The following is a 19,667-nucleotide window of genomic DNA, read 5'->3' as shown; positions in this document are numbered from 1 at the left end:
TGGACTTTTATGACCGCAGGGAGTCACGTACATAGAGACACACACCCACAGTGCTTTAACTGTCACGCACACATCCACACGCACACTCACTCATGTGCACTCACACATACACACAGGTATGCGTACACAGTCACACATGAGCACTCACATAGACACGTGGGAACGCGCACATGTAGGCATTCATGTGCTCGTGCACATAGACACAGACACAGTTTGCAGCACACCCTGGGGGGTTTTATGATGGGGGCGCCTCTATAAAGCTGGCTGTAACTAACAAAGGGGTGAAGATTTTGCAGAGGGACACACCGGGGGTAAAACTGATTTCGCAACAGCCACAATGTATAATCGAACTGGTTGAAAACTAAGTTATTGCATACAGTATATCCCATTCATTATGCTGCAATTCTGTACTTTTTTTTTTCTTTTAGGAAATTAGCTCTTTGTGCATATCAGTATTTGTATCTAACACACAGAATTTGCTAAGACAGAACTGTTGCTTTGAAAAGCTAATGGGTACTACCAGTTACTGTATTTGTAAAGAACCAAACTATTTGTGCAGGACCCTTTAGATAAACTGTTCTCACTAAGGAAATGAATATATTCTGTTGTCAAGGTGGGGTTAGGGTTAGGAGGAGGACTGAATGCTACATCAGGGATGGGTGGGGTGGGGGGCTCGTTTCTCTGTTGTCTCCGCCCTGCTGACAGAGTTGCAACACTTCAAATGACAGTCAGAAGAAATGGCTGATGAACTGAAAACCACTTACTTGCATTGTGTATTAAAAAAGTTTAAGTTAAGGTGTAAATATATACAGTATATATATTAAAATGAATTTTAAGTAAAAAGAAACGACCAAAGCATTCATTTATATGAATGTGTGAAACATTCTTTTATTGTTTTTGTACAAAAAAAAATGATTTCTATTCATCATGTTGAAGTAAGTAATTTAAAGACTTTTTATCTGCTACTTATGAACTAATGTGAGGTCAATTTAGGGATGGGAAACCATAAGTGATACACTATAACGCTCTATACGTGTTCAGAATCTGTGTTCTTCGCTGCCTGGAGTTTCATCTTTGTCTGGAGGAATTGTCTCTTTTCTGCTTCTTTGTGCTCACCAATAGACCCCGAAGTAAAAAAACAACAGAGATAACCAAGAAGTAGCTGGAATACACGGTGAACTGCAAAGAAGAGTACATGTTTAAAAGGTTAATGACGCTAATGGACAAATAAACAGTGCTGCTGTACATATTTTGTGATCTGATGGCTTACCTGGGGAATGATGGCCAGGCCTAGCCCTCTACTGTCAACTACAACAGACGTGATAATCGTCTGTAGAGCCAGTGCTCCAAAGGTATTTGCCCCAAAGACTAGTGCATATCTTTCCATTGAGAGATCAGCTGCAATCTGATACCTGCAAGCATAGAATTTGTCTTAATCTAAAGGTTGGGGAGGGTTTTTTTAATTTTTATTTTATTTTATTTTATTTTTTAGCTTTTTTGCTCTTATATCTGCAATAAAAATCAAACTAAACTGTGGTAAAGTATAACCCTGATGTGACTTGACACTCTTACATTGCTATAGTTATCAGCGTCATGTACAGTGACTTGAAAACGACGTAACCGCTGTAGCAGACCCAAATGTTGCCAGTGAAAGTCATGAGGAACAGTGAAGCTGCACTCAGTCCAGAGAAACCACCCAGGGCCAGCTCTCCCCACTGCTCCCATCTTACCTCAGTAAAGCCTATCCCGTAGGCAGTGGCTGCACCTGGAAAGCATGTACACGTGGGATAAGACAAATTAGGACAGCTGATTAGGTACTGAGAAATCTTATGTGTCCCTGATAACTTCCATTTGATTTAGGGAGGGGGGGAAATGCCATCTAATGTTGCTTACTTAAGAGGTTTGAGACTGCCTCCACGCCTCCGTTGTAAATGCTGAAGTTCTGAGAAGGCTGCACATGCTCCCACAGCACCTGCGCAGTATGGTGTGGGTATCATTAAGTTGTTCAAGGATGTGTGTGTGTTTAATTATTTCTGTTTAAAATATATATCTAAAATGCCTTTTATTAACACAAGAGAAGGCTTCAGCAACTACAAGGCACTACTTGTTCACTGCAGGTAAACCCATCGTAAAGCAGCCCCCAGTAGCAATTTGGATTGCTGCAGTGATTCAGATGCTTTTACAGCTCACATTTTTGTTTATGCTGCCTTCATAACCAGTGTTGGGACTAACGCGTTATTAAGTAATGCGTTACAGTAACTACGTTATTATTGTGGTAACGAGCACGGTAACTAGTTGTCAAAGAATAATGTTTAAATGTTTTTATGCTTTGCTTCAATACTGATAATTGTAATGTTCTTATTCCTCTATGAATAAAACATCAAGAATTGCTCCTGGTGCTAGCTTCAGCTAGCTGTTTATTATTCTTTCTACCACGATCACTTCTTCTTCTATTCTGTATATCTTATTGATTCCAGAGCGCCCCCTGTGGGTAGCTTCAACAATAGCAACTATCATTACATCCCCTTTCCAAACAGGTTGGTGTTATAATAAGCACAATTCCAAAGAGAACTGTTACTCTGTAACATCTGAACATTCTTGTCTAACATTCAACATGTTATAAATTGTGCAACAAACTACATTCAGTAGTGTTCTCTTTTTTTTTTTTTATAACCAAAAGTTGTAGCACAAGTCAAACAAAATAAATCCAAATGTATACCTTACATCTTCCAGAATGAACCAAATGAATCCCATACAGCCCTCGAGCACATTAGAACTCTTCACCTTTGACAACTTAAACAGTCAATAACACATAACTCAGCAGGTCTCAATTAAGTGTGAACAATTACTATTCTAAATGAATTATTATCCGTTATTTACTTGTGATTTATTATTATTATTTTTTAACAATTCTTTACCACAACAGTTCACACTTGTTCTATGAGCCTCTCTGTACGTTTCTTAGGTCTGGTAGACCTTCTCAGTATTTCAGACATTGGGGAAGTTGAAGGAGGCTCACTGTGGTGCTCAACAGGGTTAGCACCTCGTTGTTCAGTTCCAGTCTCTGTGTCCTGCTGTTTAACATCCTGTGTCTTTAACAGACTTCTCCGGTTTCTTCTTAACACTTGTCCATTCTCTGTCTGAACAGCAAACGATCTGGGCCCTACTTCGCTGAGAACTGTTGCTTTTTTGTCCCAGAAATCTGGACCTGCAATCCTCACAACATCTCTTTCCTGAAGCTGTTCCAGACGGCTTGCAGTTTTGTCATAGTTCCTTTTCTGTCTGTGCTTGAGTTTCATCCTTTTGTCGGTCAGCTTGTTGTCATGTGCATTGTCATTTTCCTTGGAAATGTGTGGAAGTGTGGTGCGGAGCTTGCGATGCATGAGTAGCTCAGCAGGTGATGCCCCACACTCCAGGGATGAAGCTCTGTAGCTTAGCAGAGCCAGGTAAGGGTCGGTCTTACTGTCTCTTGCTTTTTTGAACAATCTCTTTACTATTTGGACTCCTTTTTCTGCCTGTCCATTCGCTTGGGGACTAGAGGTGATATTGTTAGAGAGTTATCTCTGGGATGCTGGGATGATAGCTCCCTCAGGACTTAAACTCCGGTCAGAGAGTGGGGCACAGAGAGTGATGTCCGGATATACTTTAATGGAAGTTAATAGCAGCTCAACAGTACAGCAGTAGGCATACTTAACGAATGTGGGAGGGGTGGACAGACGTGTGGTTCTGAATAACAAGAAACAAGGAGAAAAAATTTTCACATATAAATATAACACTCGTCACTTCCCAACATCATGCCAATATAATGAACTGTAACACAAATAATCAGCTGAATGCTCTGACATAAGAAAGTCCCACAATCCCATTTGAACAGGCAGGAAACAAGAATACCTACATATCTCAGACAACAGAAAGGACCTAATGCCCCCAAATTAGGAAAGGTCGCAATTACATGGTCTTCAGTGCCCTCTAGTGGCTAAATAACACAACCGCAGTACACAGATCCAACCCGCAACAAATGCTACGGTGGTAAGTCACATGCCTCTACCAATCTCGATAAATCTCCTAGCATAAACCCCCTGTAATCAATGTCAAAGTACAACCCGTGCTATAAGTGGAAATAGACTCGTAGAACTGGAGGGATTTTGACTCACATTTGCACAGGAACGCACACGGCTGGAGATCGCTATTCCCCCACACTCATGGAGAAAAACATGGCTAGTGCTCCTCGGACTCGTGATACGGCAGGAGCGTCGTAAAAGCATGTGACGTCATCACCGCAGCAAACAGTAAGAACAAAGTGGAACTTATCGACAGAAATTAACACTGCACTTATAGCGATGCAATTGAAATATAAGGAGACTTTCGGACACAGCCGCCCCCAAATTTAAGTAATAAATTTGCTCCTCAACCGAAAGTCTAAGCACCATTGGGTTGACAGTACTCATCATCCTCCCAGGCTGAGAGTCTGACTAATCTGGCAACTGGTCGAAGATATGTCTGTCCCTTGACTGTCACCTCAGCCGCTCTCACCCGACTGTCTGGCCCTGGACAGGCCTTGACCACCTTTCCGATGGGCCACTGCGCTCGCGGTAGTTGTGAGTCAACCACCATAACCACTTGTCCCATGGTCAAGTTGTCAGTTTCCCCTTGCCATCTTTGTCTCCTCTGAAGATCCGGCAGATGGTGACGCAGGAAGTTGGACCAAAAATGGTCCGCCAGAATCTGACTATGGCGCCATCGCCGTCTTCCCAGCATCTCACTCGAAGCACAAATCACCTGGGGGAGTGATGCATCTCGTCGCCCCATTAGCAATAAGTTGGGTGTGACTGGATCCGGATCCGCTACATCCGAAGAGACATACCCAAGAGGCTTTGCATTAATGATCCCTTCCACTTTGATCAGCACAGTTTGCAAAACTGCCTCTGTCACCGTATGGCCTCCCAACACCACTTGAAGAGCTGTCTTCACAGATCTTATCTCCCGTTCCCAAGTACCTCCAAAATGGGGGGAACCTGGTGGATTAAGCCCCCATTAAAGAGCCAGCTGCTCTTTAATGGGGGCTTCAAGAGCTGAGAAACTAGACCGCAGTTCGGTCTCTCCTCCCCTGAAGTTGGTACCACAGTCAGATAGGATCTCATATGGCTTGCCCCGGCGTGCAATAAACCGACGCAGAGCCATGAGAAAGGCATCGGTATCTATGCTGTCCAACAGGTCAAGATGCACACAGCTCGTAGTCATGCATTTGAATATGATACCCCAGCGCTTTTCAGTGCGCCGTCCCACTTTGATGTTGTAAGGGCCAAAGCAGTCGACCCCAGTGGACCAAAAGGGTGGTTTGTATAGGCGCAGCCTCGCGGGGGGTAGATCTGCCATCCGAGGAATATCAGGACTGGCTCGCCACCTTCGACACTCACCACAGCTGTGCTGGTGCCGCTTGATTGCCTCCCTTCCTCAGAGAATCCAATATTTCCTCCTCATCTCCCCGAACACTCGTTCTGGCCCAGGGTGCAACAGCTGCTCATCGTATTGCCTGATCAGTAGTTTAGTCACCGGATGCTGCGGATCAAGGACTATGGGGTGCATGGCATCCAAGTCCAGACCTTCTGCTCTTCTGAGTCTTCCCCCAACTCTTATCAGTCCAATAGCCGGATCATACTCTGGAGCAAGTGTTAGCAGGCGACTCTGCTTAAGAATTGCCTTACCAGCAACCAGGGTCTGTAATTCCTCGGGGAAGCTATCATTTTGATCATTAAAAAGAAAGAGAAAAATAAGTGTGTCTGTGTCTAACTTCAAAAGTCTTTCCTCTCTTAGAAGTCTTTCCTCTCTTTCCTCTCTGCAATGTAAACAAAATAAACATAAAAGCAGGGGCCTAAACCAAATTAGACTTTATTTTGTCTGCGGGCTCAAATTGTTTATGCAGGTGCATGCAGCAGAGGTTATAAGAATGAGTAGTACAGCGGCAGTAGTCATTTTCAGGATGGCAAGATATTATAGCACAGATGAAGTGTTGGAAATGGTCCTGGACTCCGAGTGTCAGGATAGCTCCTCATCCTCCTCCGAGGATTCTGGAGAGGAAACGGATGAATCTGTGGAACTAGAGCAGCTTGAGTCCAGTTCCCACGAAGAAACATCTGACGCTGAGAGCGAAGGGGAGACGGAGGAAGCAGCTTCGGGATGGACTGCAAAAAATGGCAAAATCATTTGGTCCCCCACTCAGACGGAGACCCTCCGCTATTTTCCTGCAGCTATTGTCACCCCAGGACCGACGCACTACGCCGTCGCCCAAATCAGGGACCCGGGATCCAGCTTCGCACTCCTCTTCACGGATGAAATTGTGCAGCACACGGTGGCAATGACTAATCTGCACGGGAGACGCGAAGTCGCCGGCTGGTATGACATGGACTGTGATGAATTGCATGCTTATGTTGGGCTGCTAATTTTAGCTGGTGTTTACCGGTCAAGACACGAATCGTCTCTCAGCCTCTGGGGTGATAAATGCGGACGGGATATTTTTCGAGCCACCATGTCTCTGAAGCGTTTCCAACAAATCGGCGGGGCGCTTCGTTTTGATGATAAGCTTACCCGACCCCGACGCCGTCAGGACAAGCTGGCTGCCTTCCGCCAGGTGTGGGATTTGTGGACAACTCGCCTGGAGCTGCTCTTCAACCCAGGCAGAGACGTTTGTGTTGATGAACAGCTCGTCCCGTTCCGAGGAAGATGCAAGTTCAAGCAATATATACCAACGAAGCCAGCAAGGTACGGTCTAAAAATATGGGCTGTATGCGACGTGGAAACCTCCTGCGCCTGGAGACTCCAGATATACACGGGCAAAGTTGGCGATCGCGCGGAGGTGAACCAGGGGATGCGGGTGGCCCTGGAGCTCACAGAGGGGCTCCAGGGAAACGTGGTCACATGTGACAATTTTTTCACGTCCTTTGCCCTGGCAGAAGAGCTGTTGAAGAGGAAAGTGGCCCTAGTTGGAACGATTAGGAAAAACAAGCCGGAGCTTCCGCCTCGATTGCTCCAGACAAGAGGGAGAGCGGTCCTGTCGTCTGCGTTCGCCTTCACGCTCACCCACACTCTTGTCTCCTATGTTCCCCGACGTGGCAAAAATGTGCTCTTGATGAGCACAAAACACCGCTCTCCGGATGTGAGCATGGAAGGGAAGCGAAAGCCAGTAATCATCCAGGATTACAATCGGTGCAAAGGTGGTGTTGACAACCTTGACAAGGTAGGTGTCATTACGCATCAGTTACGCACAGATTTATTCCTTGCTCATATATTCTTGTGTAAAATATACATAGGTTTGAAATTTTCTGTTTTTGTGTGTGTGTGTGTGTGTGTGTTTTTTTAGGTTGTTGGCACCTATTCCTGTCGGAGGATAACAAAGCGCTGGCCAGTGGCACTCTTCCACAACCTGCTGGACGTGTCACTGTTCAACTCCTACGTGCTGTGGACAGCTGTCAACCCATCCTGGAATGAGCAGAAATATTACAAACGGAGGCTGTATGTTGAAGAAGTGGGTGAAGCTTTAGTACACCCACACATACTGAAGCGAGGACGCCTTCCCCGCTCATCAGGTGCTGCAGCCATCGTGACGAGTGCGCAGAGTGCTGCTGCAGGCCCCGCCCTGATCCCTACTTCCAAGGGCAGGAGACAGTGCGAGTTCTGCGCCGAGAAAAGGAGACGCGTTGTCGGCACCTGCTGCAAATGCGGGAAGTCCATATGCAAGGACCACATTCTGATCATTTGCAGCCACTGTGTCAGCTGAGGACTCTGACACACCTCCACATACACACCACACCTCCACATATGCTCTCCCCCCCTCCCTTGTTCTTTCTTACTTATATCTTTCCCGTTCCCAAAAACATAAATGTTGATGTTCATTGTTCAAAATAAAAGTTTTTCTGGTTCAAACTGATCTTGTATTTTCATTTACATATTTTTTTCATTTTATTTTAGAACACAACAAGGAAAAAAAGCATTTATTGGGGAAAAAGTGAAAAACCATAATATACCATTATATTGAATTTCCTCTGCCCCTGCATTAAAAATAATGCTGGATCAAAACGAATGTTGGTTCGAATCTTTGACCCATCTAAAGGCCTAATTATAATAACAATCAAATATTACTTCAAATTTTTTTTTTGGAAAATATTTAGTTTTTTTGTTTTTTGGGGCTAAAAAAAATGGTGCGCTCATGTAATTAAACTGCGATTAAAAGGGTTAAAACCCCCGAAATATAATTAAAACTTTATATGAATATTTCAGGGAGAAGTAGTTTTAAAAGATTGGCTAATTTAAAGTGGAAAAAAAATATGAATATATAATCTTTTTATAGCATTTTTTCGGGCGTGGCACAAAACGGTCACTAGGGGGAAGGGTGTGAGGTTTTTTTTTAATTTGCCCCTGCATTAAAAATAATGCTGGATCAAAACGAATGTTGGTTCGAATCTTTGACCCATCTAAAGGCCTAATTATAATAACAATCAAATATTACTTCAATTTTTTTTTTTGGAAAATATTTAGTTTTTTTGTTTTTTGGGGCTAAAAAAACGGTGCGCTCATGTAATTAAACTGCGATTAAAAGGGTTAAAACCCCCGAAATATAATTAAAACTTTATATGAATATTTCAGGGAGAAGTAGTTTTAAAAGATTGGCTAATTTAAAGTGGAAAAAAATATGAATACATAAGGTTTTTATTGCATTTTTTGGGGCGTGGCACAAAACGGTCCCTAGGGGGAAGGGTGTGAGTTTATTAAAAGAAGGCAGGAGGGTTAAAGACGGACCAAAGGAAGGAAAGCATATATTTTGGTTAAGTTTGATAAATTAGAATTAGAAGGTATTGTTACATTAAAATGATCAAAATGAAATAAAAAGGCTATACCAAAAACAGGTTATAACATAGGAAATGTGAGGTTTTAAGATGAAGTTAGTATTAACAAACAGGAGTTGTTTCTAGGCAGCATTTAGCTATGATGAAATGTATGCAGGAGTAATTGCTTATATGCTTAAACTTAATTGATTAAAGTGGTTGTTTTCTTTTGGAGCTTTTAGTAGAATAGGCGTTTATAATGATTTTCTTGTTAAAAAGGTGACTTTATATTAGAATAGAGGAATTTGCAGCAGCGACGGTTTGTGTACAGGATGTGATGATCAGATAAGGGAAAATAGAGTGTGCAACCGGACGTGTAACGAGTAACGTTGAAGAATATATATAAATACAAGTCAATAAGTTAAGAAGATAATTAGGATAAGGCTTTTGATTAAAGAGTCCCAATTATGATAAGTTAGGGAGGTGCAGGAAAAGGTGTTTTGTTTCCTTTGCAGAAGATCTCTGGACCACAAGAGAGGGACTGAGAAAACCTAATCTTACGCATGGAGTATTCTCGAGTGGGAGCTGGTGTTTATTACTGGACCAATTGGCTGACATGAGGTTGTCTGATTTGCTGAGCCAGAGGACAGCTAGAGAGGGTCAGAGCGAGGACACGATGTATTGCGACCTCTGGTGTTCCAGAGGTCGGGAGAGGGAGTGTGGAGCAGGGAAATTATTTTACTGCTATTGGTAAATAATCATCATTATTACTATTGCATTATATCCATATATAATCTGCAGCATTGATATTGTATTCAGAGGTTTAAACAGTGTGTGTGTCTTTCAGAAAGACTAAGTTGCAGTTGACAGGAAGTTGCAGAGAGTTTGCAGAAGTGAAAGCAGAGTCTAAGTTATTCTGAGGAGCAGGTTAGACGAGGCTATTTGAATTACTAGGTCATTCAAATTGTCTGTTATACTTTTATATTCTTTTACTAAGCTCTTAGTAGAGGTTCTTGATTAAAACATTTATTCAACATAGTGCCGGAATTGTGCCCCAGTTCTGGTGTCAGACCACACATTCAAAATTACCCCTGGATCAACTTCATCAACTAAACGACACAAGCGAGAAGCAAGCGACGTCCGACCCCACGACTCAATATGGGGCAGTAACGTACCACAAGAGTTCAAGTTATGGACTACTGGACAGAAAGTCCTGCACTCACTGTTCCCATGGGTGAGAAACGGAAAAAACATGCTGAGGATTGAGACTTTGGACTACAGATTCGGACTATTCCTGAACAGCTCAACAAAAATCAACAAGGCACAAAACGAGGAAATTGACGCAATAAGAATAGTGGTCATGCAACACAGAGTCGCCCTGGACATGATACTTGCAAAAAGAGGAGGGCTCTGTGTCCTATTCAACACCACTTGTTGCACCTACATACCAGACAACATGCACTCTCAGAACATGACGGATGCTTTGAACACTTTGAAAAAGCTTCAAAGAGCCCAATTTGAGGACTATATGCCTAGCTCTGAAGACTGGCTAACATGGCTATTGAGTGGCAGCTGGAAGACTCTATTAATGAAAGGACTGGTTATCATAGGAGTATTGCTTTTGTTACTGTGTATGTTTTCCACATGTATCCTGCCATGTATCAGATCGATGATTCTATACATGGTGAACACATTCATTATTGCATACGTCGGAATCCCTCAAGAAGACTGTGAAAGTAATGTCTAAACCTAACTGCTTTACGTTAGAGCTCCAGAATGTTTCGTCACAGTTCACATGCACAATGAAGTTACGACCGAAAATGTTTCTACAAGTGGCCGCTAACTGATGAACAATGTATTGTGATGAGTGAAAACATTAACAACAGGAGGGAATGTCAAAGAATAATGTTTAAATGTTTTTATGCTTTGCTTCAATACTGATAATGTTCATATTTTCACTGTGCAGCTCAGCTTGATAAACGTGAAACTGCAAGCCGCGTGTGCCATGTGATAAGGCCACAAGATCAGCACAAAAATACACATCTTCAGAAGCTGATAGGAGCTTCACCGCACCCACACGTCCGCAGAAGTTGACTCGCATTATCTTTATTATTCTTAGAAACTGACTTGCTGCACACACACATACACACGAACATGAAAAACAGGAACTGCTATCTATGCTTTAAATAAAGGAAACGACTGCAGCTGAGTGTGAGTCTCTTTGTTGAGCGCTCACCCGTGCACGTTAAAAATCTCTCCAAGTGTCTAAGTGTTGTTTCTTCACCTGAGTGTTTGATAATTGTTGATATCCTTGACACTAGTTATTATGCCAAAACCGGGAACGCGTTACTCGTTACTGGGATTTAGATAGGCTCGTTATTCGTTACTTCGTGTGGTGGCATCGCGGAGCTTCCACAGATTCAATAACATTAGCAAGTGGTGGAAGCCAGCAGGTGGATGAAGGAAAAGGGAGGCAAGAGGAGAGACCCGAAGCTGCCGCTGGTCCGAGTTTCAGGTGATTGAACTTCAGGTAAGAAGTTATAACCTGCAGTCCATCTGGGTCAGATATGAAGTTCAAGTTCAAGTTCAAGTTCAACTTTATTGTCACTTCAACCATATACAGTTTAAAAATACACAGTGAGGCGAAACAACGTTCCTCCAGGAACCAAGGTGCTACAAGACAACACTGTAAAAAAAATCCGTAAAAATACAGTACAATCTACTGTATAAACGTGAAGGAATTTTCCGTATTAGTCATTTACAGGTATTTTTCTGTATTTCTCAACTACTGCAATGCATTGTGGGAAAAAGAACCTGAAAAGGAGGGAAAAGTAAGCGCAAGAGCAGCCATTAGGCTTCTTTCAGGCTTCATCTGGATTTTGGATTCTGAAGTTGGAGAAACTGCCTTCAAATTTCTGTGGTAAGTATTAAAACTCATGTTTCGTTTTATTAAAATAATGTTTTTCAAAAGACTCCGTGTTTTTATTTAGAAAGAATTGTTAATTTATTTGTTAACTGGTTTCGGCTGTCTCCAGACAAGTCAGGAATATTTTGCTGACTCATTTTTTAAAATAATTGTTATTTAGGTTTAACATGACTTAAGCTTTATTTTAATTAATGTTAAAATAATTTTTACTGTGATACCACCAGTTTTGCCCTTCAGTGGCTGAACCAGTTTTCATAAATATTATAGTTAGCTGTCTGTGTCTCTCTGGGTATTACACAGCTGTGACTGCTAACTAGCTAATTAGCGAAAGTCAGCGATGTGGATAACTGGGAAAGTGAGAGCTTCATGGTTCTAGAAATTATTCTAGGACTCTAATAAGTACTGTATCAATACCTGTGTTTTACAGTTGGCTCTACTGTACACTTTAAAGGGTTTCAGGCAAAGTTACACTAACCCTAGTTTAAGCCTCAGACCTTCCTGGCTGACGCTAGCAAATGCTAATGTTAGCCTCTGATTTGGGCTGCTAAAGTAAAGACTTTTAGCTAGCTGACCAGCATAGATTATTTCGGTGGTTAACAGACTGTAGTGGTAAAATTATTGAAAGTATAGTTTCACCTCAGCACATTTACAATTACAGTATGTCTATTTTGTAGCACATAGAAATGTTTAGTTAATATTTACAGACAGACACATTTTCTCTGTAACTGTGTTTTTACTCCAACATTTGTTGAAAATGTAATTTATGAAATGCTGAGCAGCATTTCTTGTATGTGGAATATTTTTGTCACCCCACTGTGCTAATGTGATTAAATACTAAAAATTATTACTAAAAAAATTCAATAATAAATCAATAATAACTATTTCTTGATTGAACTATAATGTAAGCGCAGTGCTGGTGTGCAGGGGCTCTATATGCCTTGTCTATATCAAGCTTTTAGCCAAATATAAGCAGAGATATTTGTATCTTTCTTAAAAATCCAGATCCTTACAGATTATTTGAGAAATGGATCAACAGCTATCACTACTTGAAGCACTTTAAGTCCTGCAGTGGAAAAATATCCCTTATTTCACCTTTGATCACACACTTTGGTTTTCCAGTGCAGAGCAATGGCCAAGAAAAGGAAAGACTTCCCCGAGTGAAAAAAAAGATGAAGATACAAGCTGGTGATGATCCAGAGCAGCTGGTCTCAGGAAATGAAGAAAAACCCTGATCACCTTCTCTACAAACACAAGGTGAGTTTAATGTTGTGGTTGATTTAGTTTTTCAAGGTATGTATGTTACTTTAATTATAAACTGCTTTTGTTGCAACAGAATGGTGTTATGTGTATGCAACTCTACGTGAATTATAATCCTTTGTAGGGCTGCGTGATATGACCAAAGTCTCATATCCCAATATAAAACGTATCTCTTCTGATAACGATATATATCACAAAATAGTGCATTTTCTGTAAATTCTGTGATTCTCGGGCAACTCGACTTATGTGAAATGTTTTCAGTTGGGCGTCGTGTACCTGGAGTCGAGTGTTTTGACCGATGCATGAAACTATACATTTTTAGACATGAGTTTAAATGGCCGCCATTTTCTTTCTGAGTATTTATTTCACGGCGTGCTGCGAGGAAAAGCCTGTTCTAACGTTTGAGTCTAAGGATTATTTTGAGCACCTGACGACTCTTTTTTGCTTTTCATTCGTAAACTCTCTCGAAACTCTTTCATGTGATTCTTGTGTAGGTGGTTAAAGAGGTTTGTCGTGTTCGAGTGGTGGTGGGGACCAGTTTGTGGCATAATTTGCATAGTACAGTTTTCTGGGGCGTGTCAGACTTTTCATAACCAAACCATGTCCATGCTACAGAGGTAGCCCCTCATTTAACAATAAGGTCCTCGATTTCTTTTGACTGGTCCTTCTGGTTCTGCCTCATCCTTGCTGGCCATGCTGGTATTCTCTGTGCCTTCATCTGCGTGGTGACTGTAAGCACCATTTATAGTTACTTGATGTTTTTATTTGAGGTCATTTGTTTGATGCATATTCTGAAATTTTATGTTTGAGAATAATGTATATCATTTCAGTTTAGTTTGAAAAGTCTCAACAGAAACTTGAGCTTTATTGTGAAAGGTTTATGTGGAAAATAAACAAGCGAACGGCGGAGCCACACGATGGTTTTTTCCTCATTGTTGGTAACGAAAGTACGCGTAAAAACAGTCACTTGTCCGTCCATAGTGTGGTTATTTTAAGTATAAGAGAAGGAGAGAACTTTAAGAAATAATATAGCAACTACAGTGACCATCAAAACCATGAAAAAAATATTGCCGTAAACAGTTTATTTTGCAACACCACAAAACAAAGAATAGTGTATAATATGAAACGATAGACATTTTTATATCGTAATCTGATATATATCGTCATATCGCACAGCCCTAATCCTTTTTTTGTTTATGTTGTTTATGCTCTAGGTAAAAAAAAATTATAAAAATACAAACTTTTTAAAAATGTCTTGTTGTTTCTCTTTTTTTCCTCAGAATAAATTGCGACTAGTCTCAATGGCTGACACGGAGGAGCAACACAGCGACACGTTAACTCCGACTGCTGCAGTTCCTGTATGAACTGAGCAACTCTTAAAATCCAAGGAAAAGCTGAGTGTATTTTACTTAAAGCTCAGATGGACCTTGATGTACTAACATGCAGGCTGCATTCAGGACTTTGTCACACTGTTATATGAAGAGCGGTAACAAGACTTTGTAGTAATTTGTCTTACTATTGTCTTATTTGTTGTGATTTAGGGTCTGTGCGCACAAGCAGAGGTTTTTGTTTGTAACTGTAACCTCGTTTTCAGAGCCTTGTCTAACATTTAATGGTCATGAAATATGTCAGACTTTTTCCTCTACTTAACCAGCTTAGAGAATTTGAACACCGTGGAGAAAAAGGTGTGCGTTAAGGATTTTGAACTATGATGTTTAAGTGTTGTCACTGCTGAGGATTCGTGGACACAGATCCTTATTCACTGTGCTGCTGTTTACAGTTTAACTTTTCATCAGAACAAGCACTTCTAATTATACTTTGCTCCTCACTGACAAAACAAGTCCCGTAAATACACTTTTATCTTTAAGTTTGGGACAGTAATCTGTCTTAATTTATTATGTGTTGTAGTTATCATATGGGGAAAAGTCCTGTGGTTATCCATCAGTCCTGTTCGAATAAACCCAAAGTTCAGGAACATCTTCTTTAGATCTGTTCAGTTGTATTCATGTGGCACCACTTAAACAGTCAACAAATTTTGACTCAAGTATGTTATATTGTAAGGTAAAGAGCCCAAAGAGTTAATCTCAGACAAATGTTCACACAAATGTGAATTACATTCACTTCATTAATGAAGTGAATGCAATTCAGTAATCAAAGGTGTTTGGCTATAACTGACTACATGTGTATACTGTATCATAAGTGGACAGAGATGGATGTAAACCACACCTTAACCATTTGGCTGAGGCAAAACTACCACAAGGCAGTGATTCTAACTAAAAGGTACTCTGGATATTATTAAATGTGAACATGTCGTTAAATATGACATTTTTTGTTTGTCAGGTGTCCTGTTTGAAGAAAACACTTGGTAGCCACTTGAATGAATGTAAATAAACACATTTACATGAGGGCAACCTGATTTCAAGGAAATAAAAATGCTCAAATTTGAAAGCTTGTGAGTTATTTTGTTCATGTATCAGCTGTTTAGTAGTTTTGTGACAAGATGGATGCTGTCATTATATTTTAGTATAGTGTTTGAGTTAAGGAGAATAAAAGAATATTTAACATTAATTGTACCAATGTTGTTGTGTACGAAGCACAAATTAATTTAAGTTTTAATTTATGAATTTTTGAGTACATGGTGTACTAGGTTGTAATTGCATAGAAATGTACGTTTAAGGATATAAAGAACTATATTTAATGAGTTACAGTGAAAAGAAGTGCTTGGAAATAGTAATATAAACAGAAATTTCAATTTTTCTATTAACGGAAAATATCAGTTAATGATACAGAAAATATACTGTGAATAAACGGAATTTTCTGTTTTATAGCTGAAGGAAATGTCCGTAAATAGTACAGAGAGTATACTGTAAATCTACCGAATTTTCCGTTTTATCATTTACAGAAAGGTCCGTCAAACCTCCGTAAAAAAACAGAAAATGTACTGGCAGAAAATTACCAGGACATTTTCTGTTTTTCTACGGAATATTTTTTTACAGTGAAGTTAGTGCAAAAAAAAAAAAAAAAATAATACATCTAGTAATAATATTGTGCAAAAGAGCATTTACAGGTTGGTGTGTGCGATGGTTTGGTGGTGTAGGTCAGTGTGTTTGCGCTTTGTGTTGGTTAGTCAGTCCAGTCTCAATGTTTTGAGGTATTTGAGTTAAGCTGAGTGATAATGTTAGTGTATGTGTGTGTGTGCGTGTTTATCAGTCAGTCCCTTTTTGCTGAGGAGACGGATGGCTTGTGGAAAAAAAGCTGTTGCACAGTCTGGATGTGCGTGCCCGAATGCTTTGGTACCTTTTTCCAGATGGCAGGAGTGTAAAGAGTGTGTGAGAGGGGTGTGTCCGATCAGCCACAATGCTGGTGGCTTTGCGAATGCAGCGTGTGGTGTAGATGTCCTCAATAGAGGGTAGAGAGACCCCGATGATCTTCTCTGCTGTTCCCACTATCCGCTGTAGGGTCTTGCAGTCTGATATGGCACAGCTCCCAAACCAGACAGTGATGCAGCCGCTCAGGATGCTCTCAATAGTTCCTCTATAGAAGGTGGTCAGGATCGGTGGTGGAAGCCGGGCCTTTCTCAGTCTTCTCAGAAAGAAGAGACGCTGTTGGGCTTTCTTGTGCAGGGAGCTGGTGTTGAGGGACCAGCCGAGGTCCTTCTCCAAGTTTAGGTGGAGTTTATTTTCGTTATGCTGACTTTTTCGTACTGTACTAGCTAGCATGATGGAGTTTCTATACAGCTGGGTGGTGCTATGTTACTGATGTTGAACTTTATTTTGTTCATAAGGTTAATTATTAGAGTTGTCAACCGTCCCGTAAAAAACGGAATCGTTTCGTATTCAGAGAAAATATTATGCGTTTCGTATTGAGGTGAAAAGGAACACAGTTTGTCCCGGACTTCAGCTACAATGAAAAAGACACAAAGCTGGAGTTATTCTGTGTTTACGCTGCACAGCTGCCTCTTCTCCTCTCATTCTCTCCCCCTCTCTCTCCTGTTTCTACTTCAATCATGAAACTGATCAATGATCAGCTGATCGGCTTTTCTCTCTTGTTTATTTATCGCCCACTTTGTGCCAGAAAGAGGAAACCAGCGGATGTCGCGGTAAACAACAGCAGCACTTTTAAGCTTGATCAGCTGTTGTTAGAATTTATTTAATATTAATTTCTAGTATCAGCTGATGTTTGCTGGAGCCACAGCTGTAAAGCTGCTGGTCATGATATCGGTTTGGTTATCTGGTGAGAGGGAAACATGAAGATGAAACCAGGAGATATCCTTACTGGATCATCAGAGCTGAACAGGTGATGGAGAAACAGGTTTACCTTTTAGGTCACATGAATGAGTTGAAGGGAAGTTATGAACTGTTTCTGAGAGACAAATAACACCAGGATCCTTTTCTAAGTAGCTGACAGCTGGTAACTGTGCAGGGGCGGGTCTAGCAAAGTGTTGCCAGGGGGCCATGTAGGGCATTAAAAGGGAAATGGGGGCACAAGGAAATACTTTCTTATTCTCATTTAAAATGTCTCACTTTAAAAAAAAAATTATCTGAGTCTTGCAACAAACGATTGATAGATTGATGCATATATACCATCAGAATAGTGTACATCACTGTCACAACAGTGTTTATTTTCATTCAAAGGCTTTATGATTTTTCCTATAATGGTGGGCCGGTCTCTAGTCAAAATGCCCGGGATGATTTTTTTGTCCCAGTCCAGCCCTGTATGCAGCTCAGCTGCAGTCTGGTGTTACCTACATCTTCCTATTCAGAAGGCAGAATTTCCGAGTTCTGAGTACAATCGAAAGCACCACGACTGCAGTTTTGGTGTTGGATGTAAAAAGCAGGCCAAATAGAATCAGGCGTGGGATTTCTCTCGTGGAAATGTGCACATTATCTTTTCCTTTCTATTGGTAGGTGGCACAGTGCACTTGTGGCAAGTAAGCAAGCTAGAAGACTGCCAATCTTGCTGGGTATCCAGTTACGGAAGCAACACATAAACAAGAGAATTCTGAGTAAAACCAAAGTTACTTTCCCTAGTAACTAGTTACTCTGAAAGTAACGAGTAACTTGAAGTAACTGGGTTACTTTTGATAGAAGTAACTAGTAATGTAACTAAGTTACTAATTTAAAGTAACTTACCCAACACTGTTCATAACTGACCTGCACATAGTTGACAGTCTGGTTATACCCACAGGTAGCCATTGCCCACCACACAGACCAGTAGAGCAGCTGTCTAGAGGAATAGCAGTGGCGGAAATCCCTCCACAGCTGGAGGAGGACTTGGCCGCAACTCTGCGTAATGATAGATTCAAGCTTCTCAGCATCAGGCTCTCCTTCTCCACTCTCCACCATTTCACCTCCTCCATCTTCCAGTGATGCATTTATTGCGTTTGACTGTTCTGCTGCAGTCTGTCTCCCACGTCTTTGATGAAAGAACATGCTCTTCTGTGGCACTGGCAAGAAGAAGGAAGTGAGGAGAGCGATGGCAGTGAGAACCAGAGTGAACACCAGGATGTTGTTGTATGACATGAGGTCGAAGCTGACAAGCAGCTGACCCAACACGGAGCCCACTGTATACCCCAGGAGCTGGACACTGCGGCTGTAAGAGGTGGCCTTCCGGTATCTCTTCAAATCTATTACACTGTAATAAAGAGCATATTCAAAATGTCAAGTCTCCCATGAGCAATGCTAAAAATCCAAATCTGTGAGATGTACTACATGACCTGTAAATGTAGGAGAAGTAGGCCACGTCGCTGGCTGTCGCAACTCCGCAAAAGAACTGCGTAGCCTGCATGGCTGGCACACTTGCTGTCCACAGCAGCAGTGCTTGGGTGATGAAGATCATAACACATTGAAACACCACTACAGGCATGTAACGCAGCCAGTCAGTGAGAAGGAACACCGGCACTAGTACGGACAGATAGGAGTATGTCCACACTGGGAAAATTTGATTGTTGACCTGTCAGGGAAAAACGCATCAAAGGCAGGAAATGCATGACTTTATAGCAAATGATTAAAGGTTTCAGAATCTTGATTGGATTTCTATCACTTAGATTTTTTATTTTTATCTTTTTAAAGATGCCGGTTATCTCTCTGCTATGAATCACCAGCTTGTGTGTGCATGTGTGTGTGATTATTTGTAATTGCAGCATGTACAAAAGAGCAAGTTACCAACTTTTTCACCATAAGGACCGAAAAACTGAAAATCATTTCTTTTCTAAGTCTGTTTTGATTGAATTACACTATAGCCTTTCTAGCATATGTCATATATACCTGCTCAGTTGTCAGATTCTTATCTGGTCCTGTCAAATATGGGATGAGAAAAGGCTCCAGTGGTCTAACTGTGCTGAAGAATCCATAAATGCAAAGCAGAATAGTGGGATACTTCCAGTCTGATCTCCACTTCTTCACTGCCTCCATGTTGGCTTTCCTGTTTCATGTGTAAGTGTGTGATGGGGGAAAAATACCTCACAACTCTCTAGGCATTTTGTTAATCAGCAACCTGGTCAAAGAGCAACACAATCTTGGTGACACTCGAGCACAAGCTGAGATAAAACTTTGATAAATTAAACAGGTAAGCGCCCAAAACTCTGGACTTTAATACCAATCAGAAGTAACTGTTTTATTGTGTTGTTTGTCTTCCTGTCTGGGTTGCAGATAGCAAAAATACAC

General features: G+C 41.2%; 1 protein-coding gene and 1 long non-coding RNA gene across 2 annotated transcripts; one reads left to right on the top strand and one right to left on the bottom strand.

Annotated features, from left to right (window-relative positions):
• Nucleotides 1–858: 858 nt before the first annotated feature.
• On the bottom strand, nt 859–19,506 carry LOC101464153 (thiamine transporter 2). The gene is made up of 7 exons (XM_024799505.2): nt 19,269–19,506; nt 18,719–18,954; nt 18,156–18,636; nt 1,894–1,972; nt 1,573–1,765; nt 1,271–1,412; nt 859–1,179 (listed from the first exon to the last, which is right to left on the bottom strand). The coding sequence occupies exons 1-7, from the start codon at nt 19,413–19,415 to the stop codon at nt 1,069–1,071; spliced, it is 1,389 nt and encodes a 462-aa protein (XP_024655273.2). The 5' UTR covers nt 19,416–19,506; the 3' UTR covers nt 859–1,068.
• Nucleotides 11,521–15,450, top strand: LOC112430972 (uncharacterized). Its single transcript, XR_003022269.2, has 3 exons — nt 11,521–11,739; nt 12,865–12,999; nt 14,283–15,450. It is a non-coding gene; the product is annotated as an uncharacterized LOC112430972 (long non-coding RNA).
• Nucleotides 19,507–19,667: the final 161 nt, after the last annotated feature.

Source organism: Maylandia zebra, linkage group LG14 (genome assembly GCF_041146795.1).
Source record: "Maylandia zebra isolate NMK-2024a linkage group LG14, Mzebra_GT3a, whole genome shotgun sequence".
Taxonomy (NCBI): domain Eukaryota; kingdom Metazoa; phylum Chordata; class Actinopteri; order Cichliformes; family Cichlidae; genus Maylandia; species Maylandia zebra.
Note: the sequence above shows the minus strand (reverse complement) of the source record. Positions and strands in the feature narration are given on the sequence as shown.